The 26741-nt window shown below is 37.9% G+C and overlaps 1 protein-coding gene and 1 pseudogene across 2 annotated transcripts in view; both read right to left on the minus strand.

The window, feature by feature from the left end:
* UNC13B (unc-13 homolog B) overlaps positions 1–26741 on the minus strand; it is a 125248-nt gene that overhangs the window by 92470 nt on the left and 6037 nt on the right. The window contains exons 2-5 of the mRNA XM_084899095.1: positions 8413–8442; positions 5149–5248; positions 3464–3581; positions 2164–2287 (exon numbers count right to left, since the gene is read on the minus strand). Coding sequence (XP_084755221.1) covers positions 2164–2287; positions 3464–3581; positions 5149–5248; positions 8413–8442 — 372 coding nt within the window. The remainder of the gene's footprint in view (positions 1–2163; positions 2288–3463; positions 3582–5148; positions 5249–8412; positions 8443–26741) is intronic.
* LOC311630217 (dolichol-phosphate mannosyltransferase subunit 1-like) lies at positions 19242–20187 on the minus strand (annotated as a pseudogene). Its single transcript, XR_014797080.1, has 3 exons — positions 19777–20187; positions 19514–19605; positions 19242–19446 (listed from the first exon to the last, which is right to left on the minus strand). The product of XR_014797080.1 is annotated as a dolichol-phosphate mannosyltransferase subunit 1-like (transcript).

The following is a 26741-nucleotide window of genomic DNA, read 5'->3' on the forward strand; positions in this document are numbered from 1 at the left end:
AATCCCAATATGTTTTTTACAGAAATAGAAACCACATCCTAAAATTAATATGGAATCTCAACAGATGCCAAATAGCCAAAACAATCTTAAAAAGTAAGAATAAAGCTGGAGGTCAGATACATCTTCCTGCCTAAAACTTCACCTCCTTCACCTTAAACTGCTCTTCTGCAATTAGTGGCAGTATTCAAAGTCTTATAATAAAACCTTCAAATAAGCTACTATCTAGTTTGTGTTAACACTTCCTCATCCATAAAATGATGTACCCTGTAATTATTTAAAAGAAGTGAGAGGACAGGAAGAGCTGCTATGCTGCAGATCCATGAGTTCTGATGTAGAATAATAGAGAATGATTCTCTAAGATACATTGTTAAGTGGAGAGCAGCAGGGACACCAAATGTGTTGGAATATACTACTATTTGCTTTTTTATAAAGAGATTAAGCCTATATTTGCTTATAGATTCAACGACTGGCTCTGCAAAGAAACACAAGAAAGCACTAATCGTCACAGCCTATGAGGAAGAGAACTTATTTGTGAGGGAGGCTCAGTAATTTTCACTGGATAACTTTTAAACCACAGTGGATGTATTCTTGCCTTACCCCTTAAAATAGTTTTAAGAAAAATATAGAGCTATGATTATGTTTACTGCAGTATTATTCATAATAGTATAAACTCTGAACAAACAAAATACCCAACAAGAAGAGTGATTAAATGTATTATGGTTTAAATTAAAAGTCTAGGCCCTAGCTGGTTGGACTCAGTGTGAACAGTCAAAATTAAAATTAAACTAAATTAAAACAAGATAGCATATAAACCAATTAAACAGAAAAAGGTTAAAGATTGTGAAATACAAAATGTTAGCAAAGATGTGTAGAAAGGGACATCTCGGATTCAGCTGATAAGACTATAAAATGGTACAATCTTTCTCACAAGTAACTTGGCGATACTATGAAAAGCAATGGTGCATATACTGTTTGACCCATTCTTTATTTTTTTAATTTAAACTCTTTATTGTTTAAATTATTACATATGTCACCTTTTTCTCCCATTGACCTCTCCCCGGTCCCTCCCACCCCCTTGACCCATTATTTAAATTCTACATTAAGGGCTTTTTCCTAGACTCACAAATGGGCACAGATATACAAAGCTGTTCATTACAGCAGTATGATATTGATATATATATATGTATATTTTAAAACCTACATGTCAATTAATAAAGGGTTGCTTAGATAATTTATCATATAGGCATCTGTTCAGACAAGCAAGATAGGCCTTAAGTATAACATAGAACAATGTCCAAGATGTGCTTTTGTAGTTCATACAACACTTTATGCAGCTATGTGAGGCTTAATAACAAGGCATGTTCTGAGAAATGTATCAGTAGGCAATTTCATCATTGTGCAAACATCATAGAGTGTACTTACACAAACCTAGATGATATAACCTACTATACACTAGGCTTTATGGTATACCACCATCAGATAGGTGGCCCGTCATTGACTGAAGTGTCATTATGCGGCGCATGACTGAATCACTATATGTAGTATATACATGTGATTCAAATTTTATCAAAATAAATTTCTGCAAAAGAAATTTCTTATTTCTAAACCAAGACACATGAAAGTTAATAGTGGTTTATTTCTTTAACCACTGCAAATGGAATGCAAAGAAGATGAGAAGAGAAACAACTTTTATCCATGTACATTTCCATACTATTTAAATTTTTGCCAGAAAATGTACTTTTTGTAATTTTCTAAAATTTCCTTTTAAATTACTATTCTACTTATTAGTGCTACTTCTCTGTTAAAATGAACAGATCATATGACATACATTCTCTTCAAGATAATAAATGTTAAAATATTATCACATGAATAAATTATTGATGTTTTCTAACAAGTAGGTATTTCATAAGTCATACTAAACAGTCATAAAAAAGTAAATACTTAAAAAGAATGCTTAGTATAGATTCTATAATTAGCACCATTCTAGCATCAGCTTTGCACTATCCCTGGGTGAGGCATTATAGGAAATAGAGAGGAAGAAGACAAGAATGCCCTAAAAAGAGATGGCTAATAAGACAAAAGACACAGGAGTAAAATAAATAGCAAACAATTTCAAACAATATGGTAAAAGTATTGAATGACATTAAAATCAAACAGACTCACCAAAAGGCAACTCAAACCTTGTATCAAGCAAAATTTTATGAGGAGTTGGGTTTCTAGTTCCACAGATCTCATCATCTTTCATTAATGTCTCTGCCTCCAATGTGGACCACTCCCCGGGCCCTTCCTAGAAAACAGAGATATAAATTTAAGCTTTCCTTTTGCATGACTCCCCTCTTGGTTTAAGAGCCAAGTGTTTTTCTCTGAATTTCCTTGTTGGAGAACTTCTGAGGGCCACGTACTTCCTGATAAGGCAAACACACCACTGTCACCACCTACCTCTCCTGCTCTCTGCAAGCCCACCGAGGAAAGAATTTCTGGAGTACCGAACTGGAAAACCAAGTTTCTCCATGGATTAATATTTAATCTGCGTCATTCTTAATGACTGTGTCACTTCACGTGTTTCTATTTCTAACCAGTAAAGAGCTACTAACATTTCTAGTGAAGTAGACTTGAACTGGGCCACAATGAAAATGAACTGCCCCTTGCCTGGGGGAGTACAGATTTAACCAGAACTAAAAGAAATTCCGGAAGAAGGGTAACATTTTCACACACACACACACACACACACACACACACCCCTTCCAGAGAAAACTCCTAGTCCATGTAAAAGATAAATAGGAATACTATAGACTCTGTCTAAGTTCAAAGTGAGTGTGTATGGAGAGATTATGCTGAATTCCAGTCTGGGGAAGTGGAAATAATGTACAGAGACAATTGGCAATACCAATTGCCAAAACTGGTAGTTCCTTAAACTCTGTTAGGGTTATATGTAGAAAGAAGACTGAAACCAGTTCTCTGGGGATTATTGACCCAAAGAAAAAAAGCAGAAAATAGGATCCAGGGTAGAAAACAGAACCCATCCAGATGGCTGAGGAAATTTAATGGACTCCTCTCAGGAAAGTATCTTAGTGGGAAAGGTAAAAACCACAGGTACCGTATATCAATCACATACACTCTCTCCCTTCCCTCCTTTACCTCCTGATATCTCTCTCCTCTCTCTCTCTCTCCTCTCTCTCTTTCTCCCTCTCTCTCTCTCTTACACACACACATATACACATCCCTCAAAAGTTTAAAGAGATGTTCTAGCACATTTAAATTCAGTCATAGGGCAGGGGAAAGATCAAACTGAAATAAAACCCCCTGAACCTCTAGGTGAGGTGAGGAATAAACTAGTTGTATGCCCTCTAATTAGCAAGAGGGAAGAAAAATCTGAGATGTATAGATGAAAATTAGTCGAATGGAGCTTGAGGAGAACTAAGGGCTAGAACCATACCTATAAGTGGACAATGCAAGAACTGACCTCATTCGACTGTCGAATAGTCTTCAGTGCAATCCACACGGTACCCACCATGGTGTCCCAAATCAGTCCTTTGTTCCATACCTCCACACTTAGACCCAGGTCCAGGCGACTAATCTCACTAAAAAAAAAGAGAAAATCCTTTAAATAAAACCAGATGATATGAATGAAACAGCTATATCTTCTGTATACCTTGAATATTTTATTACCAGGATTTTGTCATCAAGGAAATACAAAATGCCCCAGAATGCTGCACCCATTGTTTAGATTCCTAGAAACCTATGTAAAGTATCTATAGAAAAATGCCTTTGTTAGTCTGTCCCCTCTCCTTTGGAGCTACAATTATGATTAGATTAATAGTTCCATTTTAAAAAAAAAAAGTGAAGTAATATGGGCATTACTACAAAGGCTGCCTACGTACACTCTTCATCCACCCTTAGGCAATAGTCTTATATGTTTTCTTGTTAATACTAACACTGCCCACAACTTATATCAATGGATTGTATACAGGAAACTTTTAGAAAAAACAAGGCTCCTTCACAAGATTTATTAAATAGGTTTTAAGCAGAAGAAAAAACATCCCTGAGAACACCTAAGTTTGATGGAAACACATGGTCAGGGATAGGTGAGGGACACCAGTGTGCCAGTTCATACCACACAGCCCCTCATTAGACATTAACTCATTAGACATTATCAGTTAAAGTAGGCACTGTCACTTATTAACAAGATGATTATCACAGGATAATGATAATGATTTTCCTATAATAATAACTAAGAAAAAATTTTAAAGAAATTATTCTGGAAAGCGCCAGGTAACCAATAAGCAAAAGCAATGCCATGTATTGGTGGAATATCATCTTGGAAGAGCTAACTCAAACTTAACTATAGCCTAAGCAGCGGTTCTCAACCTGTGGGTCTCGACCTGTCAACCGCTAGCAGGGTCGCCTTAGACCATCGGAAAACACAGATATTTACATTACAATTCATAACAGTAGCAAAATTACAGTTTTAAAGTAGCAATGAAAATAATTTTATCGTTGTGGGTCACCACAACATGAGGAACTGTATTAAAGGGTCATGGCATTAGAAAGGTTGAGAACCACTGCTTTAGAGAAAAGTTTGGTTTCCCTATTGTACTATTAAGATAAATGTTCTCAGATTCAAAATTTTGGGATGGGATATTATAACCATAGAATTCATATCAAGTGTGTTGAAAATAAGTGAAGCAAAGAAAAAGTTTCCCTTTACATAAATACAATAGAATATAGAATGTAATAATGAGCTCATTTGTTCATGTACTTAAATGTTTCCTGAGCACATAGTACATACATGACTTGGTTCTTTGGGGAAGACATAATCCAGGACCCAGTTCCTGTCTCTAAAAACTTCCAAGCTATCGGGAGTTGACTCACATTCATAATTCATCTCTAAAAATAGATTACGAATCCATAAGAGAATAAAACTGCAGACATATTTCACCTTCCACACACCTCACTTGTTCCTGTAACTCTGTAGTTTTCAAAAAGAATATTTAACATATGCTAATATATTGAAATATGTTTTAAACATTTAACATATTTTATAAACATTACACACAAAATCTTGGGCCTGTAATTATTTAATCCAATGTAATTACCTTGAAAAGGCAATCAAATATTGTAGGTACGCTGCTGCTGCAAAGTACTTACAACATAAAATCTTGTTCCCAGGAAGGCTGATCACCACGAACGGCTACGGTTGTGCTCTTCACATTCTGCACTTTCAGGGTCACATACGTGTTAAATTTATCTTTGAAAAAAATGCAAAATGAAGATGCAATACTTAGTGCTCAGACTATTACCCAATCTCACAAAGCCTTTGGAATTAAATAATATCCAAAGTAAAGCATTACATATAGAAGAAATGGCAACATTTATTGTACAAAGTAGCATCATTCAAAACAGTAGAGTCGCAAAAAATATATAAAACACATATTGCTTTTAAAAGCATAACCTAAAAGTGTTTTACAAGTTTAAAAAATATATTTGACCCAGGAGACACACATAAACACATATAAACTAGAACAAAGCTTCATAAAATACGAGATGGTACATTGATATTTACTATTCTACTTCATTCAATCTATAAAAATGTTAACATAGCCAACTAATTTGATTTTATAGCACACCTGCAGCTTGAAAAAACTAATATAATTTGTCTAATAGGAAAGATATGTAACTTTAAATGTAGAAAATAAAAGTGCCATTAAGAGAAAGAGAAAAAAAAAAGATTGTAGAAGAGGAAAGGGTAAACTCTAGCTGTTGAAAGGGATAAAAATTCAGGACAAACCCTCATAATGGAAATGAATTTCAAGCTTGATCTATTGAATTATCAGAAATGTTTTTACAGAGTTGGGAAAAGGAAATTCTCTGAGAATAAAAGTTGAGTACTAAACAAAGGTAGGTAGCCTGAACCTCAAAACTCAGAGATCTGCCCAACACTTAACACAGCACATTCTATTCTCACCATACTATCTTCACATCAGCCATGATAAGGGCACTGAATTCAGAGTTCTTTTATATAAATACTGAGGCTCGGTACACGAAATTCGTAGGCTCGGTACACTTGGGAGGTCCCTGAGTCTGGCCTGCGCCCTCTTGCAGTCTGAGACCCCTTGCTCCTTTCCACCCACCTGCTCGCTACTCCTTAGGGCTGCTGTGGAGGCAGGAGAGGCTCCTGCCACTGCTGCTGTGAGCCCAACTTCTGGCACTTCCTCTGTGGGAGCACACTGACCACCAGGGAGCAGCTCCTGTGTTGAGCGCCAGCAACCAGTTGTTCTGCTATTTGGTTGCATATTAGTCTTTTATTATATAAGAAGTTAATATTGGAGAGGGTGCAGGCTGGGCAGAGGAACACCCCTCTTCAGTGCACGAATTTCATGCACTGAGCATCTAGTAGTTTTATAAAATGAAAAAGCAAGACTCATCAAACTAGCAAAGACTACTTAAAATGATTACCTAATGTTAGAGATGTGAGAAAATGGTCCCTGTCATGCACTTCTAGGAGAAGGTAAATCTTTCTCTTAAGTATCATTAAAATGTATGTAGTTTATATATAATTCCCATCCATATCCAGTGTCCAGTGCAGTAGACTGAGCTATGTTTCATCTCATATGATTTTGTACTTCACTCCCCATATTCAACCATAGCTAATTAGATGAGGGGCAAATGTCACTCAAAAGCATTAAGTCTATGGGATGGCTAAAAGGTGCAACCAATATGATTCATTCTCAAAATATTGTAAGTTGGGAAAACAAAGAAACAGTGGTAGCTGCGGATTGATAAAGCTTGAATGAGAAGCATACACACTCCGCTGGAGAAGCCATCATGGACTGTATGCAAGCATAGAAAGCCAGCTGGAACAGATTCTCACAACAACAACAACAAAAAAGTCTTAATCCAAAACCAGTGGAGAGAGTAGAAAGCTTAGAACCTGCTTTGGTTCCTATTGCACTCAAGATTTTGTTTGGTTTTTCAGATTTTCCTGGGCTCCCAACCATGTTTTTTTTTTTTCTTTCTTTTTTTTTTTCTAGCTATTTCCAGAACTCTTCCTTTCCCCAGCAGTAAGCAGAGTAACTTGACATTCACAATTAAGGAAATATGTATAAAAACAAGGAGATACTATTTTTACCTTCAGGAAGTATAATGGACAAAGATTAAAGAGTTTCATATTATTTCATGTTGATAAGAATTTGGGAAAATAAACCCCCACACACTGTGTATGTTAGTATAATCTAGCAAAAACTTTCAGAAAGTCAATGTAGCAGCAGCTACCAAATATCTCTGGACTCTAGCATACATTTGCATTTGTAAAAGCAGGCAATGATAAAATGCACAAGAACATTTACTTCTTAAAACAGCAAGAAATTAGAAACAACATAAATATTCAATCAAGTACTAGGGTACAAAATCTACAACAAAATTCTGTAAAATGTTTTTTTTAAAAAGAACCAAATACATACACACACACACACACACACACACACACACACACACACACAAGAAAATACTTTCATGATGTGTTGGAAAAAAGCAAGGTTGCACAAAGATATGTGTAGCTAATCCAGTAGTGTATACACACATATACACAGAAAAAAGTCTGAACGATATATAAAAACCTCTAAATAGTTACTTCAGGAAGTGTAATTGAGTTGGTCAAGAAGTAAGCAGACTTAAACTTTTTGCTAGATAGATACATAGATTTTGATTTCTTTAAACTTTTTCAACAGCATTGTTTTTCCCCCAGCTTTCCTGAGGTATAATTGACAGTTTAAAATTATATATTTTAAGGTATACAATCTGATTATTTGATGTAAGATACACTGTGAAATAATCACCACAATCAAGCGAATTAACATATTCATGAGCACCTCTTATAGTTACCACTTTGAATGAGAGAGGGAGTATGTGTGTTGAGAACACTTAAGATCTTCCTTCTTAGAAAATTACAAATATAGCCTACCAGTGTGGCTCAGTGGTTGAGCATTGACCCATGAACCAATACATCACTGGTTCGATCCCATCAGGGCACATGCACGGATTGCAGGAAGGCTAAATCCCAGTAGGGAGCATGCAGGAGGCAGCCAATTGATGATGTTTATCTCTCTATCTCTCTATCCCTCGCCCCTTCCTCTCTCTCTCTAAAAATCAATCAAAACATTTTTTAAAAGAAAATTACAAGTACTATACAATACTAGTTAACTGTATATATACACTGCTATACATTAAATCTCCAGAAATTTTTCATCTGTATAAAACTCTGACCCCCTTGACCAACATCTCCCCATACTGATTTTTAATTGTTTTAATGAATTTAGTATATTTAATTAATTTAATAACTGAATTCAATAAAATTAATTTTTTAAATATTGCTTTTAAATCACAGGAAACATAGTAAGTAAAGATTGATCTTACCTGGTGAACCCTGGAATTTGGCTCTTTTAACTGCAAAAGAAAAAGAAGGCACCATGAAAAATTTCACAAATTATTTAACCAATATTTCCTGAGCACCTAATTAGGTCAAACATTGTTAGAGTTAGGACTAGATTTTTGTTTTAGAGTCAATTTTTAAAAATCTTTATTGTTGAAAGTATTACATATGTCCCATTTTTCCATTGACCCTTTATTACCTACCTTCAGCCCTCCACCCCAAGCCTCCACCACCCTATTGTTTAAATCCATGGGTTATGCCGAAACCGGTTTGGCTCAGTGGATAGAGCATCAGCCTGCGGACTGAAAGGTCCCAGGTTCGATTTTGGTCAAGGGCATGTACCTTGGTTGCGGGCACATCCCCTGTAGGGGGTGTGCAGGAGGCAGCTGACTGATGATTCTCTCTCATCAACGTTTCTAACTCTCTATCCTTCTCTTCCTTTCTGTAAAAAAATCAATAAAATATATATATATATTTTTTAAATCCATGGGTTATGCATATATGCATACAATTTCTTTGGTTGATCTCTTCCACCATCCCATCTACCTCCGCTTTCCCTCTGAAATTCAACAGTCTGCTCTATGCCTCTATGTCGCTGGATCTATTTTGTTCATTAAATTCCACATACCAGATGTGCCGGTTAATAATGTATATTTTGTAATCAAAGAAAACACGATAATTTCAAGAGAAACATCAAAAGTGCTTTATTCAAAGTAATGTCCACTGCTAGCTACACATTTTCCCCATCTTTCAGGTAATTTGTGGATACTGTCCCAATAGAACTTTTCTTGTTTTGAGGCAAACCATTCAGAGACCCAATTTTCCACTTCTTCATGTTTTGAAGTGCTGCTCAGAAAGTACGTGTGCCATCGATCGAAACAATCTGAAGGAGCAAGGTCTGGTGAACACCGCAGGTGGGTTAATATTTCCCAGGCAAGATCTTTTAACATGTCTTTAACTGTTTTTGAAGTGTGTGATGGTGTGATATCATGAAGCAAAATTACTTTGCTGTGTCTTCTGGCCCATTCTGGTCCTTTCATGATTAAAGCGTGGTTCAAATTGATTATTTGATGTCAGTAGTGATCAGTATTAACTGGTTTCACCAGTCGCCTGCCTGCCTGATGGCTCCTAACCACTCACCTGCCTGCCTGATCGCTCCTAACCCCTCTGCCTGCCTGCCTGATCACCCCATAACTTCTCTGCCTGCCTGCCTGATCACCCCTAACTACTCTGCCTGCCTGCCTGATCATCCCCAACCACTAGCCTGCCTGCCTGCCTAATGGCCCCTAACCACCTCTGCCTACTTGCCTCATTGCCTAACCACTCACCTGCCTGTGTGATCACCCCTAACCACTCTGCCTGCCTGCCTGATCGCCCCTAACTGATCGCCTGCCTACCTGATCACCCCTAAATGCTCACCTGCTTGCCTGATAGCCCCTAACCACCTCTGCCTCAGCCCGATGTCTGGAATGACGTCCAGAAGGTCATTGGCTATCCGGTCTAATTAGCATAGTTATGCTTTTATTATTATAGATTAAAAGAAATTGAAACCAGGCAAGTGTTGCTCAGTGGTTGAACATCAACTCATGCATGAACAAGATCAAGGTTCAATTCCTGATCAGGGCACATGGCCAAGTTGCATATCCCGCCTTCAGTAGGGGGCATACAGAAAACAGCCAACTGATAATTCTCATCATTGATTTTTTGTTTGTTTGTTTTTTTTAAGATATTTTTTATTGATTTCAGAGAGGACGGGAGAGGGAGAGAGATAGAAACATCAAAGTCGAGAGAGAGTCATTGATAGGCTTCCCCCTGCATGCCCCTTACTAGGGATTAAGCCCACAACCCAGGCATGTGCCCTTGGCCAGAATCAAACCTGAAACCCTTCAGTCCACAGGCCAATGCTCTATCCACTAAGCCAAACCGGCTAGGGCATCATTGATGTTTCTATCTCTCTCTTCCTCTCTTCCTCTCCAAAATCAATATATTTTTAAGCAGAAATAAGAGATGATACACTGTGCCTACCCTAAAAAAAAAAAAGGTGTAACTTCAGCTCTTGAGTTTCTCTGACCTTGCTGAAGAATCAAATCTACAACTGGCACCCTTGAGATTACAGAAAATAATCCTATTCACCCTGGCTCTGCATCAGTGACCTGGTTCCCCAGGGACAGGGAATGATAAACTGCCTCGTTCTAGCCTGTCTACTCAGGAAACAATTCCTGAAGGCTTGGGGAACTAGTTCCCTTGTTTGCACCCTCCTGCTTCAGAATCTAGAATTAAAGTGTGTCACCTCTCACACATAATAACCACCCTTTCCTTTTTTCTTTAAAGTTTAACATTTTAAATGATGAAAATCATATATAACCTCACTGCCCTGTTTTCAATCTAGCATAATATGTTTTTAAATTATTAATTTATCAAATATTTCAACATAAAGATGCATTAACTGTGACGTCGGTTAGCCAAATGATCACATGAGTTGACTCAACTGTTCTGACTGACTAGCAAGATGTCCTTATTCCTTCCCCCTCCGTTATGAGTAACCATAAAAGTTAAACACTCAGTTTAGGAAGAAAATAGGCCATGAAAAATCTTTTCCTCTCAAAGTAACAGCAAATATTTTCCAATGTTTATCCAGTCTTTATAACTATCATTTTAATTAATCATAAAGGATGATGGTTATTAATATTGTTATCAAAATGGCAAAAAGGTAGATCATTTTTAATGGTTCCCTACAATCTCATGTTTTAAGTGTTATATTAAATCATTCTCCCTTATATCACACATTTAGGCTTTAAAATTATTTTTACACATATGTTTTAGCTCTTCATTTTTATGAGGGAAAATGAAAGCTGGTTCTTAGGAGGCAGCATTAAAGCTTGTTTATGTTTTATCCCAGGCTTTATAAATCTACTAGCGGCCCAATGCACAAAATTCTTTCTTTATAATACTTATGACAAATTTATATTTACATATTTAATTTTGGTCAACTGTTTGTTGACTTTTCTCCCACTAGTCTATGACTTGCATGAGAGCAGAAACCATGTTTTATCTACTATTTATCTGGCACTCTGTAGTATCTGGAACATAAAAGGCATTAACAAATACCTGTTGAGTAAATAATAAATGAAAGCAAGAACAGATACTGTAAGAGAACTAAAGAATAAAAGATTATGGTTTTCAAATGTGAATTTTTTTTTTAATTTGGTTTGGTTTAGGTTGTGGAAGGGGCAATGAATTAAAACAGAACCACAAAGAAGTAGGCATTCTTCAGATGGAAAACGAGAATAGAAGGAAATACAAGTAAGGAAAGAGCAGAAGCAAAGGCATAACACAATATAAATGTATGGCTTCTGTGGCTAGAACAGTATTTCATCCTGGGGCACAGTCCCAAGTGAGTTTTCTAGGAAGTTCTGGAACTCGTGGTGCTCTTTACACTAACAAAACTTTTGAGAATGTACCAAAGGAGGAATTCTAACTGTAAGGGTATTGATCACAATTACATTTATAATATCAAAAATTAGAAATATCCTAAATTATATCCATTAATAAAGAAATATTTTAGTAAATCATGTTACATATAATGGAATATTATCTAAACATTTAAAACAATCATATAGATCTATCTTTGACATAAAAAGGTGTCCAAGTTATATAAAGTGAAAAATCAAGAAAAGCATGGCCCTGACTCATTTGGCTCAGTGGATAGAGCATAGGCCTGCGGACTAAAGGGTCCCAGGTTCAATTCGGGTCAAGGGCATGTACCTTGGTTTCGGGGACATCCCCAGTGGAGAGTGTGCAGGCAGCTAACCAATGTCTCTCTTTCATCGATGTTTCTAACTATTCTTCTCCCTTCCTCTCTGTAAAAAATCAATAAAAAAAATTTTTTTTTTTTTTAAAAAGAAAGAAAGAAAAGCATGTATAGCCCTACCCATTTTGGCTCAATGGATACGAGTGTTGGCCTGAGGACTGAAGGGTCAGTTTGGTTTCAGAGAAGGCACATGCCTGGGTTGCAGGCTCGATCCCAAGTAGAGTGCATGCAGGAAGCAGCCAATCACTGAGTCTCTCTTATCATCATTGATGTTTCTATCTCTGCTTCTCCCTCTCTGAAATCAATAAAAATATATTTTTAAAAAAAGAAAAGCATGTAAGCTGAAGCTAGTTTGGCTCAGTGGTAGAGCGTTGGTCTGCGGACTGAAAGGTCCCAGGTTGGATTCCGATCAAGGGCATGTACATCGGTTGCGGGCACATCCCCGGTAGGGGGTGTGCAAGAGGCAGCTGGTCAATGTTTCTCTCTCATCGACGTTTCTAGCTCTCTGTCTCTCTCCCTTCCTCTCTGTAAAAACTCAATAAAATATATTTAAAAAAGAAAAGCATGTAATATCCCACTTATGTTTTTTATGTATTTAAATATATATTTGTTTAAACAGAAACTGTCATATAAAATAATTAAACTTTGCTATAGGAAAAAATAATAATTAATAAAAAAAATATACTGACTGTACTATTAGCAAGATATTATTTTAAGTGCTTCACATGTATTTTGTCATTTATTCTCTACAATAGCCTGATTAGGTATGTACTAATATTATCTCCATTTTATAGATGGGAAAATAGAGGCATGGATTAAGTAACTTCTCCAAGGTTACACATCTAAGTTACTATGTCAATAAAACATAGATTCTTATCACTAAGATATAGTAATACCAAAATTCATTGATTTTAAAAATGAGAATCCAAAAATCTGCTACTATTAGATCAAAAAACATAAGAACAAAAATAAAAGAGAAAACCTTAAATATCACTGCTAACCTTCTACCTGACTTCGTAGCAATTTATTATAATTTAAAGAGAATACTAATAAAAATATAAATAAATATACTACCCTGCCCCTGTAAAAAAAATTAATTTCTGTAAGAATCAACAAAATTCACTACCTATAAGCTCCTTTTCAAACCAGAAGACAAACAAGTACTTACGTCAAACTTCAACTAACAAAACCAATGACTAATTCTAGAGTAAACACAGTCCAGGTTATAATTAAACATGTGCAAATGCTCAAATATATCTTTTAAAATGTTTTCTAAATAAATAAACCTCAGTTGAAATAGATTTTCATATACACAATCAGATTTCTATGGTTACTATTTATTGGAGCTCATTCAAGCTTTGTTATACATGGACAGCACAAGGACATTCTTTAATTCACTTAGCTTAACGTTTTAACTTTAAAATATATTTTTATTGATTTCAGAGAGGAAGGGAAAGTGAGAGATAGAAACATCAATGATGAGAGAATCATTGATTGGCTGCCTCCTACAAGTCCCCCATTGGGGATGAGCCAGCAACCCCAGGCATGTGCCCTGGACCAGAATCGAACCTGGATCAATTTCTGGGTTCTCTGTTCTGTTCCATTGACCTATATGCATGCTCCTGTGCCAGTATCAGGCTGTTTTGATGACAGTGGCTTTGCAATATAGCGTAATATCTGACTTTGTGATCCTTCCAACTTTGTTGTTCTTTCTCAAAATTGCTGTTAACTATTCAGGGTCTTTTTTTAGTTTCATATAAGTTTTTGGAGTATTTGTTCTTGATATGTAAAATACTAGAGGCCCAGCATGCAAAATCGCACAAGACCCAGATCCACGATACCGCGAGACCAAGACCTGTCACACAGCGAGACCCATCAATGCACCTCCTGGTGACCAGTCATTTGGTTGTTATGGCATTAGTCACTGACTTTTTATAATATAGATGCCATTTGTATTTTGCTAGGGATTGCATTGAATCTATAGATTAATTTAGGTAGTATGGGCATTTTAATAATATTAATTCTCCCAATCCAAGAACACGGTATATTCTTTCCACTTGCTTATACCTTCTATCTTTTTCAATGTTCTGTAGTTGTCTGAATATAGGGTTTTTTTTACCTCCGTGGTTAAGATTATTTCAAAGTATCTTAATTTTTTTTGTTACCATGATAAATGGAATTGTTTTTTTAGTTTCTCTTTTTAAGAGTTCATATTGGTGTATAAAAATGAATCAATTTCTGAATTTTAATTTTGTATTCTGCTACATTGCCAAATTCATTTATTAAATCTAATAGTTTTTTTGTGTGGCGTCTTTAGGGTTTTCTATGTACAATATCATGTCATTTGCAAATAATGACAATTTTACATCCTCCTTCCCAATTTAGATGCCTTTTATTTCTTCTTCTTGTCTGATCACTGTGGCTAGGACTTCCAGTATTATGTTGAATAAAAGTGGTGAAAATTGTCTTGTTCCTGTTCTTAGGGGAAATAGTTTTAGTTTTTTGTCCACTGAGTATGATGTTGGCTGTAGGTTTGTCATCTATGGCCTTTATTATGTTGAGGTGTAACCCTCTATTCCAACTTTACTGAGAGTTTTTATCAAAAATGGGTATTGGGGGAGGGGTGGTACTGGGGTGAGAGGGTCAATGGGGGGAAAAGAGAACATTCGTAATACTTTCAACAATAAGGATTAAAAAAGAAAAAAAAAATGGGTGTTGGATTTTGTCAAATGCTTTTTCTGCATCTATTGATAAAATCATGTGATTAAAAACATGATACCCTAACCGGTTTGGCTCAGTGGATAGAGCGATTCCAGTCAAGGTCATGTACCTTGGTTGCAGGTACATCCCCAGTAGGGGGTGTGCAGAAGGCAGCTGACTGATGTTTCTCTCTCATCAATGTTTCTGGCTCTCTCTCCCTATCCCTTCCTCTCTGTAAAAAAATCAATAAAATATATTTTTAAAATAAATAAATAAAAACATGAAATGCTTCATGAATTTGTGTCATCCTTGCACAGGGGCCATGCTAATCTTCTGTGTATCACTCCAATCTTAGTGTATATGCTCCAAAATGAGCACCAGATTAAAATTATTGATGCAGTAATTAACACACTCCATTCCTTGTCTATTTTGTTTGATTTTCTAATATATCTTTTCAAATCGTTTATAAATTGCTACCATAATTCCAAATGAGTCATTATATTGGCACCTTTAGCTTACTAGGTTTAGCTTGTTAGAGATTTGTAAAAGATCCTTTCCATTTTCCAAAAACTAAAGATATAAACCCAGAGAGGCCTTGTCAAATTCTAATCTACAACATTCTACTAAGAAAAATAAATCAGGATAAACTGTATACAAAATATGATGCAATTTTATGTAAAAGAAAAAATTTAATACACAGACACACACAATAGAGAAGAAAAGACCAGTGTAATTATAATTTTTATTTTTCTCTTGATGTATTTTTCCAAACTGTCCAAAGTATGAACATAGTCCTCTTATAAATGAGAATAATTGTCACCAAAAAACTATCCCTTACCACCCAGATGAAATCTTATCAATTTTATTTGTTCTTCTAATGCTTATCATATTCTGTTCTATATCATAATTACCTCCTCTTATATCTGACTTCCCTATTAGAGTGCAAACCAGCTGAAGGATGGACCACATCTGTGAGCCTTAATAAGTGTTCATGAAGGCTATATTGTGCTTCAGCTAAAAACAGTAAGGCACATTAGGCTAATTTCACTTAGAGCACAGGACCTTTGTCTCTTGAATAAACTCCAAAAACTAATATATGTATTAAATGCATGTACCAACATTATAGTTCTTTTAACTAGATGGTTTCAAGACTGAAAGTTAAGATCTTCAAGTATAATTTGTCCAAGGCCAGCAGACCAGCACCTTGCAAGACCTAGCCAAGTAGAAAAGTCTACAATTTTATCTCGAGTTGAAAGTCCCAATGTAATGATTACCTTTCTCGATTTACAAGAAAGATGGCTGTATTTCAGTTGATTCCCAGGCATGTTTTATACCTTAGGCCAGGCTTTATGAGTCGTTTCCAGCTTCTAAACTTTTCAGAACATTGTACCTACCTCTCTGCATTTGTCTGCAAAGTACGTTCATATCCACTACCAGTTGGCCTCTCACTTCAATCCAGTGAAACTGGCACAGTAGTATATTTCCCACTTGACAGAATATGATTCTGAATGAAATTAAGAGCCTTAGAGATAAAATTTTAGTCATTACCTAGTGAGACTCAAAAAAGAGTTCTCTTGAACTCAAAATCCTGGATTTTCCATTATGCCACATGTCCTCTCAAGGAAAAAAAAAAAAAAAAAAAGGAATTTAGGTTGTAAACACTATTAAACTAGAGCCATAATGAACTCTCCAGCCTATAAAACACCTGCTATAATATTGCCCCTGAATACATACTAAGCAAACAGAAACCACAGCTATACAGAAACTGATTCACAACCAACATTGTGCAGTCATCTTCCCCTAAGTACTATTTAAAAATAAGACTTCTTCATGCTCCAAAACACTGATATTATTAATTTTGTAGTTTATAGTTTATAATAAGCCAGAAAATTCTAAATTCAACTTTACAATGCATAATCAATACCAACTTCTGTAGACCGTGACCTAATATGTAAAATGAGAATATATACTAAACAAGGTTATTTGGAGAATTATTAATCCTTACTTGCTAATTAGCAGAGAACATAGCAAAGAGGAGACTTACTAAATGTTAACCTCAGTTATTTCACTGATTCTGGGATGGTGAGACATATTCTCATATTTTAAGAACTCTGGAGTCAAAATGTGTCTTAAAAACAATGATGTTGTCACCTAGCTGATGTCATTCAATTGTTTGAAGTGTCATCTCATACACAGAAAGGTCAAGGGTTTGATTCCCAGTCAGGGCATATGCCCCGATTACAGGTTCAATCCCCCCATCCTCCACTAAGGGGAAGCAACCAATGTTTCTTTCTCTCTCTCTCTCTCTCTCTCTCTTCCTCTCTCTCTCTCTCTCTCTCTCTCTCTCTCTCTCTCTCTCTCTCCCACAACTCCCGCTCCCATTCCCCCTAAAATCAATAAAAGCATGTCCTCAGGTGAGATTTAAAAATAAATAAAATTAAAAAACAATGATGTGTCATACCTAAATCAATAAAAAAAAATTTTCCTCAATGGTACCTAAAATAATGATGAGGTTTACAATCTCTGGCATCTTGTAGTCAATGAAATGCAGCATATTATGATGCTGAGTAAATGTTTATCCTGCCACTATTCCTCCACCCAATAGATCCACACCTTTAACCCTGATCTTCCAAGTCATGTTTCCAACTATATAACACATGGATAGACTGCCAGCACCACAAATTTAACATGTCCAAAACCAAAATCATTATCTCCCCAGAAGCTGTCATTCTTTTTTTCCATTTTCTATCCCAATTGATGACACCATAATGAAAAACCTGACTCCATCTTGACTTCCTTCCTCTTCCTCTCCCAGCTGAGGTCTTTCCTGTCTCTCAGTTGGAATCAAACACTCCATTCCTAAATCCCATTTTATTTTGTACCTCTATCTTAGAAATTACCAAACTGCATCTTGGCTCTCAGTTTCTTGAGGGCAAGGCCCATTTCTTACTATTTTATGCTAGTGGTCCGGTGCACAGATTCGTGCACATTGAAAGGAAATTAATTAGAAGAACTATTTTAATATCACTATCATCCTTTCTCTATAATAGAAGTGTCAACCAAATTCATGGTTGATGATGACAGATCAAAACGCACACATGCAACTAGTGCCAGCAAGAACTTTATATGTATCATGCATACGCACAGGCACGAGTCAACTCAGCCTTTTAGCTATAACTAGAGGCCCGATGCACAAAATTCATGCAAGAGTAGGCCTTCCTTTCCCCCGGTTGCTGGCATCAGCTTCTCTCCAACACCTGGGACCCGGGCTTCTCTCCAGACACTGGCAGGCACCTGGGACCTAGACTTCCCTTGCAGCCCCAGCTTCGTCCAGAAGGTCATCCGGAATCTATACTAATAAAAGGACAATATGCTAATTAGACCAGACATCTTCTGGACATCCTTCCTGGTAGCAGGGGCCAAGGCAGAAGTGGTTAGGGGTGATCAGGCCAGCAGGGGAGGGTAGTTAGGGGCAATCAGGCTGGCAGGGGAGCAGTTAGGGGACGATCAGGTTGGCAGGCAGAGATGGGCGGGGTGGGGCGCACAGTGGCAGCAGGAGGGAAGCCTGCCAGAAGCACTGTTCTTTTTTCTTTTCTTTTCTTTTTAAATATATTTTATTGATTTTTCAGAGAGGAAGAGAGAGAGATAGAGAGCTAGAAACATCGATGAGAGAGAAACATCGATCAGCTGCCTCCTGCAGTTTCATTCCTACAAACTTTCACCCTAATGTGGCCTACAAGGCCCTATATTTGGGCTCCATCTATCTCCCTAGCCTCGTCATGACCTATGTTTTCCCTTGCTCAGTGCACACCAGCTATGCATGCCTTCTTTCAACTCCTCCTCCTCACCACAAGGCCTTTGCACATACTATTTCCTCTGACTAGAAATTCTTCTCCTTCCTTCACTTGCTTAAGAACTCCTCTTCTTTCAAATTTCAGTTCAATCTTCACTTTGTTAGGTAAGGCTTCTTGGACCTAGTAAGTAACTTCCCCTATCACACGTTCTCATAACATATACTCTCCTTTACTGAACAAATCACAGTTGCATTTTTTATGCAAAAAACCCATAAGCATTTATTTGTAGGTCTTACATAATGCAGCAAAATGTTAAAGAAAATTGAGAACACTGCTCATTTTTCTAATTTAATTTGATATATAAAATGGAACTTCTTCAGAAAAAAAGATTTGCATGAAATTTACCTTATCTATGATTCATGCTCTAAGAGTACATTTTATAAAAATCAGCAACCAGGTTTCCTCTGTGTTTAAATCGAAATGAACGTGATAAATAAATAATTTTATTTTATGTAGTTGCAAAAAGAGTCAATAATCCTTTCAAGAAAGAGACTATTTCATTTCCTCCAATTTGGATTCACCATAAACACAATCCACAAATGTTATTGGAACCTCGCCAATAGTATAATTCAACTGTCTTGCTCGAACAATCATTTCCATCTGGAAAACATAGCCTTTAGAAACACATTTTTCTATTAATTTCTGTAGAACTCCTTTTCAATATAAACTGAAATTTCCTGTTAAATCAGATGCTCCTGGTCTCAGCAAAATCTGAGTTACAAAATTGGCCCATGGCTGATTTTCTTTTCAAATCTCAGCCATCACCACCTCCATTTCCTTTGTAAGAGTTCCAGAGACAATGTCAAAATTACCTTTCTTTAGGGAGATCTGGGGGAGATAAGAGATCAACCGAAGGACTTCTATACATGCATATAAGTACAATCAATGGACACAAAACTCGGAGGGAGGGTATGTATGGGGGGGGGGGAATGTTAAAATATGTACACAGATAATAATTTAATAAAAAAAATTTTTTTAATTACCTTCCTTTTGCTTCCTAATGAGTTCAAGAATAAATTTTGGATGGTGTGAGAGATCAGTCTCCATAATAATTATGTAGTTTCCTATAATTATAATGTTTCATTCCATGTTTATATGCAGTTCCTAGTCTCAACTTTTTCTCCCATGTTCTTGGAATAATTTTTCTGATCCATAGATCTCCAACTGTTCAGCAACCTCCCTTGTTCCATCTGGGCTCCCATCATCTATGATTATAATTTCATAGTCGATTCTACTCTCAGAGAAGCTTTTCACCAGCAGCCACATGATGAGGGGCAGGTTCTCGTGCTCGTTGTAGGTGGCAACAGCACTGAATACTTGTCCTGTCCCAGGGTGCGCTCCTCAGGCTCCCAATGAGATCTCAGAGGGCTGTGATTCGCTGTCTTGAAGGCCATGGGAGAACTGTGCCTCACAGCTGCATTTTATCAACTTGTAAGATTCTCCTTTGAGCCAAAACCGGTTTGGCTCAGCGGTAGAGCGTCGGTCTGCCGACTGAAAGGTCCCGGGTTCGATTCTGGTCAAGGGCATGTACATTGGTTGCGGGCACATCCCCAGTAGGGAGTGTGCAAGAGGCAGCTGGTCGATGTTTCTCTCTCATTGACGTTTCTAGCTCTCTATCTCTCTCTCTTTTTCTCTGTAAAAAATCAATAAAATATATATTAAAAAAAAAAAGATTCTCCTTTGATTAATAATGTCTATTCCCTCACTCATCTATACAACTTCCAAGAAGTCAAGGGATTTTTTTTTTAAAGAAGTCTTATTTTTTTAAATATATTTTTATTGATTTTTCATAGAGAGGAAGGGAGAGATATAGAGAGATAGAAACGTCGATGAGAAACATCGACCAGCTGCCTCTTGCACATCCCCTACTGGGGATGTGCCCGCAACTCAGGTACATGCCCTTGACCAGAATCGAACCTGGGACCTTTCAGTCCGCAGACCGACGCTCTACCACTGAGCCAAACTGGTTTCGGCTCAAGGGATTTTTTAAAATCATACTTCTGCTCTAAGTACCTGGCACAAGAGCTGTTGAAAGGATGAATAAATGAAACCTTTTATAAGCTCAAGCTCACTAAATCATTTCCACCTACTTTCAGCTCATGAATCTTGTATTCTGCTTTACAGGAAAATCAGTTATCATCTGTTCCTACCCCCATCTCATCTTGACCTTCCTCTTCTTACAGATTCCTTCCCTTCATGCCCCAAACATTCAGATTTCCTCTCTCACAAGACCACTCTCAACCCTTCTCTACACGGCAAACCTCAATGCAGTCTATACTTGCTAATGCAGTCTTCACTTCCCAAATATACTCCTCAACCATTGCAATATGCTGCCTACTCTCACACTACTCTAATGAAACTGCTCTAATTTTCAGATCCAATGAACCTGCTGTTTTATCCTCAACCAGTATCATTAATCTCTATCATCTGATTATTCCTTCCTGAAACTACCTCTAATTTAAACTTCAGACAGACACAGAATTCTCCATTTTCCTGCAGTTCTGACCAAATCTATCAACTCTTCTGCCCATTACTTTAAGCTACAGCATTCATTCATTTTTCCTCTATAGTTCTCTGTAGGCAAATTTAGCCAAGCTAATGTGTTTACTATCGAACACCTTCAACTCCCAAAGATTTATCTCTAACACAGACTTCTCTACTAAGCTATAGACACTCATTTTCAGGTACCATTTTCAAGGGTCATCTGCAACAAGATTATTGATACTTTTAACTCAGCATATCTTATATGTAATTTATCTTACAGATTAACATCAACAAAAAGTATTTATTAAGCTCCTATTTTATTAATCCTCACCGAGGATACTTTTTTCCAATACGTTTTTTAGAGAGAATGGAAGGGAGGGAAAGAGACAGAGAGAGAGAGAAACACTGATGTGAGAAGAGACACATCAACCAATTGCCTCTCGTACACACCCTGACCAGGGCCGGGGAACAAGCCTGCAAATAAGGTACGTGCTCTTAATTGGAATCAAACCCGGGACACTTCAGTCTGCAGGCTGACTCTCTAACCACTGAGAAAAGCCAGCTAAGGCTTTTAAATGGATGTATCAATATTAAAGATGTAGAAATTAAGATTCAATTAAGTTATTGTAAGTAACTCAAAAGTAGAGCTGATATATTACCAACTCAGGTCTGCCTTTTTTTTCTAATATATTTTATTGATTTTTTTACATAAACATCTACCCTATATCACAGTACTAAAGTACTAGTATAGTGAGAGTAAAAGCTAGAAAGACACACTGGAGAATATGATCAGATAGATGGAAAAGTTTAAGATTACAAAAGCAGCCCTGGCTGGTTTGGCTCACTCGGTCTGTGGACTGAAAGGTCCCAAGTTCGATTCCAGTCAAGGTCACGTGCTCAAGTTATGGGCTCAATCCTGGGTAAGGGATGTGCAGAAGGCAGCCAATCAATAATTCTCTCTAATCGTTAATGTTTCTTTTTTTTTTTTTTTAAATATATATTTTATTGATTTTTTTACAGAGAGGAAGAGAGAGGGATAGAGAGTTAGAAACATCAATGAGAGAGAATCATCGATCAGCTGCCTCTTGCACACACACTCCCCACAAGGGGATGTGCCCTCAACCAAGGTACATGCCCTTGACCAGAATCGAACCTGGAACCTTTCAGTCTGCAGGCCGACGCTCTATCCACTGAGCCAAACTGGTTTCAGCTCATCGTTGATGTTTCTATCTTTCTCTCCCTCTCTCTCTGAAATCAATAAAAATATTAAATAAATAAATAAATAAATAAAATTACAAAAGCAGAGCACCAATCCAAGGAGCAGCATGCTCTATGATGTGATCAGGGGTGTGAATGGCTGGCATGAAGTAGACATAGATAGACCAGATGCATAAAATTTGTGTACGGGGGGGAGGGGGGTGTACTCTCAGCACAGTCTGTACCCTCTCCAATCCTGGACCCTCAGGAGATGTTTGATCCCTAAACTGGCAGTCGGACATCCCTCTTGCAATCCAGGACCACTGGCTCCTAACTTCTTACCTGCCTGTCTGCCTGATCACCCCTAACTGCCTCTGCCTGCCAGCCTGATCACCCCTAACTGCCCTCCCCTGCCAGCCTGGTTGCCCCCACCACTGTGGCTTTGTGCGGGAGAATATCCTGTCTAATAGCATATTACCCTTTTATTAGTATATCATGCAACATAAGCCTTAAGGTATTATATTATAGAATTGCATTAGGTGAAATGAAGAGACAGTTCATTAAAAAATGTAACTTGGTTTTATATGATTCAAATCCACTTGTTGATTACAAAAATCAAGTCTTTAAGAATAGGATTGCTTGCCCTAGCTGGTTTGGCTTAGTGGCTAGAGCTTCAGCCTGAGGACTGAAGGGTCCCAGGTTCAATTCTAGTCAAGGGCACATGCCTGAGTTGCAGGCTGGATCCCCAGTAGAGCGCTTTACAGGAGGCAGCTGATGAATGAGGCTGATGAATCTCTCATCATTGATGTTTCTATCTTTCTCCTTCACCCTTCCTCTCTGAAATCAATAAAAATCTATTTTTTAATATATTTTATTGATTTTTTACAGAGAAGAAGAGAGAGGGATAGAGAGTTAGAAACATCGATGAGAGAGAGTCATCGATCAGCTGCCTCTTGCACACCCCCTACTGGGGATGTGCCTGCAACCAAGGTACATGCCCTTGACCAGAACTGAACTCAGGACCTTTCAGTCCCCAGGCTGACACTCTATCCACTGAGTCAAACCGGTTTCAGCAATAAATCTATTTTAAAAAATAAAAAATAAGACTGCTTTGCTATCAAAGCCAAGTAAGGTGTGTCATTCGTTGTCCCTGATGAAGTCTGAGCAGCTCAGTTGCTAAGCAACTTCGCTGGGTTCTTATCAAATAAAATTTGTGAAAAAGCAACTACGCCCATCATGCATTTAGGCTATAAAGACCAAAAGTTGGGGAGGACAGAGTGCTTTTGGGGTAGGAGACAGTGAGGGTCATCGGCTGGGAGGCAGGGAAGACACAGGAATGCCCAGTGCCTGAAAGCACCAGAAGGTCTGGGATATGCAAATCTGCTGGGGGTGGGGTCAGGCCTGCACTCCAAGAGGTCATGTCCGGAGAGAGGGCAGTGGTGCGGCTCCGGGGATCCCCTTCCTGCGAGGCTCCTCCTCCTCCCCTTAAGCCCCTAACCTGTGCTTTGGATGAAGGGGGTGGGAAGCAGGCACCAATGCCTAGGTGGGACGCCCTAAGTCCCAGATCTCTCCCAGGGTGGGGAAGGGGTGTTTGTTTTGGTTTATTTGATTCTTCTTACACGCTGAAGGGGGTGGCAGGGGAGTGTCTGCCAGACATGGTTTCCTTCTGCTAGCTCGCCAGGGCTGCCCCACGTGATGCCTTTTCCCTTCCTTTCCCAAGCCCCGAGCTAACACGCATGAGATCGCCAGGGACCGCATGAGATCACCAGGGATGAAACTGGGCCCCCGTTGTATTGTGTGGAGATTGCATTCCACAGGAACTTGCCTGACCCAGGGAGGGTTGGGGTCATTCACTGCAGGAAAGGCTCTAATTCCGCTTAGATAGGCACTGGCTGAGCCATGTGCCAAGGGTTTATCATCCCTTCTAGCTGTTTCCTTGGAAATCACAAACTCAAGATAGCAGAGCCAGGGGCACCCCCAGGACGGGTGGCCACCGGGCCTGGCAGCGAGTTGGGTCTGCACACGCCTCCACCAGGGGCCACCCTGGGCCGGGCTGCACAGAGGCCGGCCTGGTGATGGCAGTCCCCGCCCACCTGCTCCTGCTGTGCATGCCTCCTGAGCAGTTGTGATGTTACTGTGTCCTGGCTAATTTGCATATTCCTCTATTATTATTATTATTATTATTATTATTATTATTATTATATAGGATCATTTAGACCCTTCTCCTTGGCAAGCAGATTTCCTTAGATGAAAGTTCCACAAATTTGGCTAATAAATAACAGATAGAAATCATATAGGTGAGCTAGCCCTTTGATTGAATCATCTTTATCACACTCTGACTCATATAAAAGCAATTATCTTCCCACTGTCCAGATGCCAGTCCCTCCTTAGTTGACAGGCAGATCTTCCTCACTTGCTGCCCTCTGGTCTCTTCCCTCTCAACATCACTCACAGTAAAACATTATTGAAATTAATAAAGCAAAAAGCTGCAAAAGAAATTACCAGTCCAACACAATCCATAGGCCTATCTGTTCTCACAGTCCTACATAAGTACTTACTTAATGCCGAGAAACAGAACAAACAGAAGCAGCAATAGAGGCCCATTTCCTATTGATGAAGAAATTGCTTTTTTCTATTTATATGATTATTTAGAAGAAAATAGCTTGTATATCTATACACCCTAGCACAAATTCTCTTCTATTATATTTTACCACATATTTTATCACTAACAAAAAAAAACAACAACAAAGCCCTCTTGACTTTTTTTCCCTTTGATGCCATAGGGGGAAAGTTCAGTGGACAGTTTATTTTTTGTTTATTTTTTTTAATATATTTTATTGATTTTTTACAAAGAGGAAGGGAGAAAGATAGAGAGCTAGAAACGTCGATGAGAGAGAAACATCGACCAGCTGCCTCTTGCATCAACCAGCTGCAACCAAGGTACATGCCCTTGACAGGAATCGAACCTGGGACCTTTCAGTCCACAGACCGATGCTCTACCACTGAGCCAAACAGGTTTCGGCTCAGTGGACAGTTTAGTGCTATATAAAACTGAGACTCAGGGACACAGACAGATAAGTTTGGTGGTTATAGAAGGAAGGGAGGGTGCAGGGTAAAGGGATCAAATTTATGATGATGGAAGATGATTTGACTATGGGTTGAGGGTGCACAATGCAATGCACAGATCATGTATCATAGTAATGAATACTTGAAACCTATATGACCCTATTAACTAATGTCACCCGAATAAATTTAAAAATAGAAAAAGAATGAAGTTCATTAATTTAAGAAACACTATTCTATGGTATTGGAGTCAGATAATGTGACCTTCGGGAAAGTGGGAGGGAGTAGTGACTGAGAGGAAGGATAAGCTGGGCTTCTGGGATTGTTAGTAGTGTTCCATTTCTTGTCCTAGGTGATAGTCACATGAATGTGTTCACTTTATGATAACTTGGTGAGGCTTACACTTAAGATATATGTACTTTTCTTTATGTATGTAATAAGTGAATACAAAAACTTTAATATACAAATAGCAAATCTTCTCTGACCTTTAATAAAAGCCTACCATTGAGTGGAAGCCTTACCAATAATAATAGAAAGTATGTATAAAACACTCCTCAAACTTAAAGAATTGTACTTTAAAAATTAGAAAATAATAGTGTTTTTCCACTCCAACAGAACCTTAACTTATTCTGCTTATCCCATATCAGACCTAATGTTCCTAATAGATTCTGGGTTTATATAAGAAATGAGATGTTTTAAAACCTACTTAGCCCTGGCTGGTGTGGCTCAGTTAGGTGAGGATTGTCCCATGCAGCCAAAAGGTCCGCAGTTTGATTTATGGTTAGGCACATGCCCAGGTTGCAAGCTCGATCCCCAGTAGGGGGTATGCAGGAGGCAGCAGATTGATGCTTCTCTTTCATCGGTGTTTCTCTGTCTCTCTCCCTCTCCCTTCCTCTCTCTCTAAAATCAATAAAAACATATTTTTAAAAAATATTTCTATTCCTTGTGCTCTTATCTATTATATAGATATGTATCATAAACAGGTTCAGAGAAGGGCCTCAACAAATATTTACTAATGATACTCAGCCCAAACTTTAAACAAACTCACATAGCACAGTCTAAAATACATACCAACAGGTAAAAATAGGAGAAAAACTCAGCCTACTGGCCTAAAGAGTGCAACTACCAGAAATTCCCCTTTTCAAAACTAAGCAATTACAGAATGGACTTCTTATAAGGAAGAGAATCATTTATGACAACAGTT

The sequence above is a fragment of the Pipistrellus hanaki genome, assembly GCF_964339955.1.
Source record: "Pipistrellus hanaki genome assembly, chromosome: 11".
Lineage (NCBI taxonomy): Eukaryota > Metazoa > Chordata > Mammalia > Chiroptera > Vespertilionidae > Pipistrellus > Pipistrellus hanaki.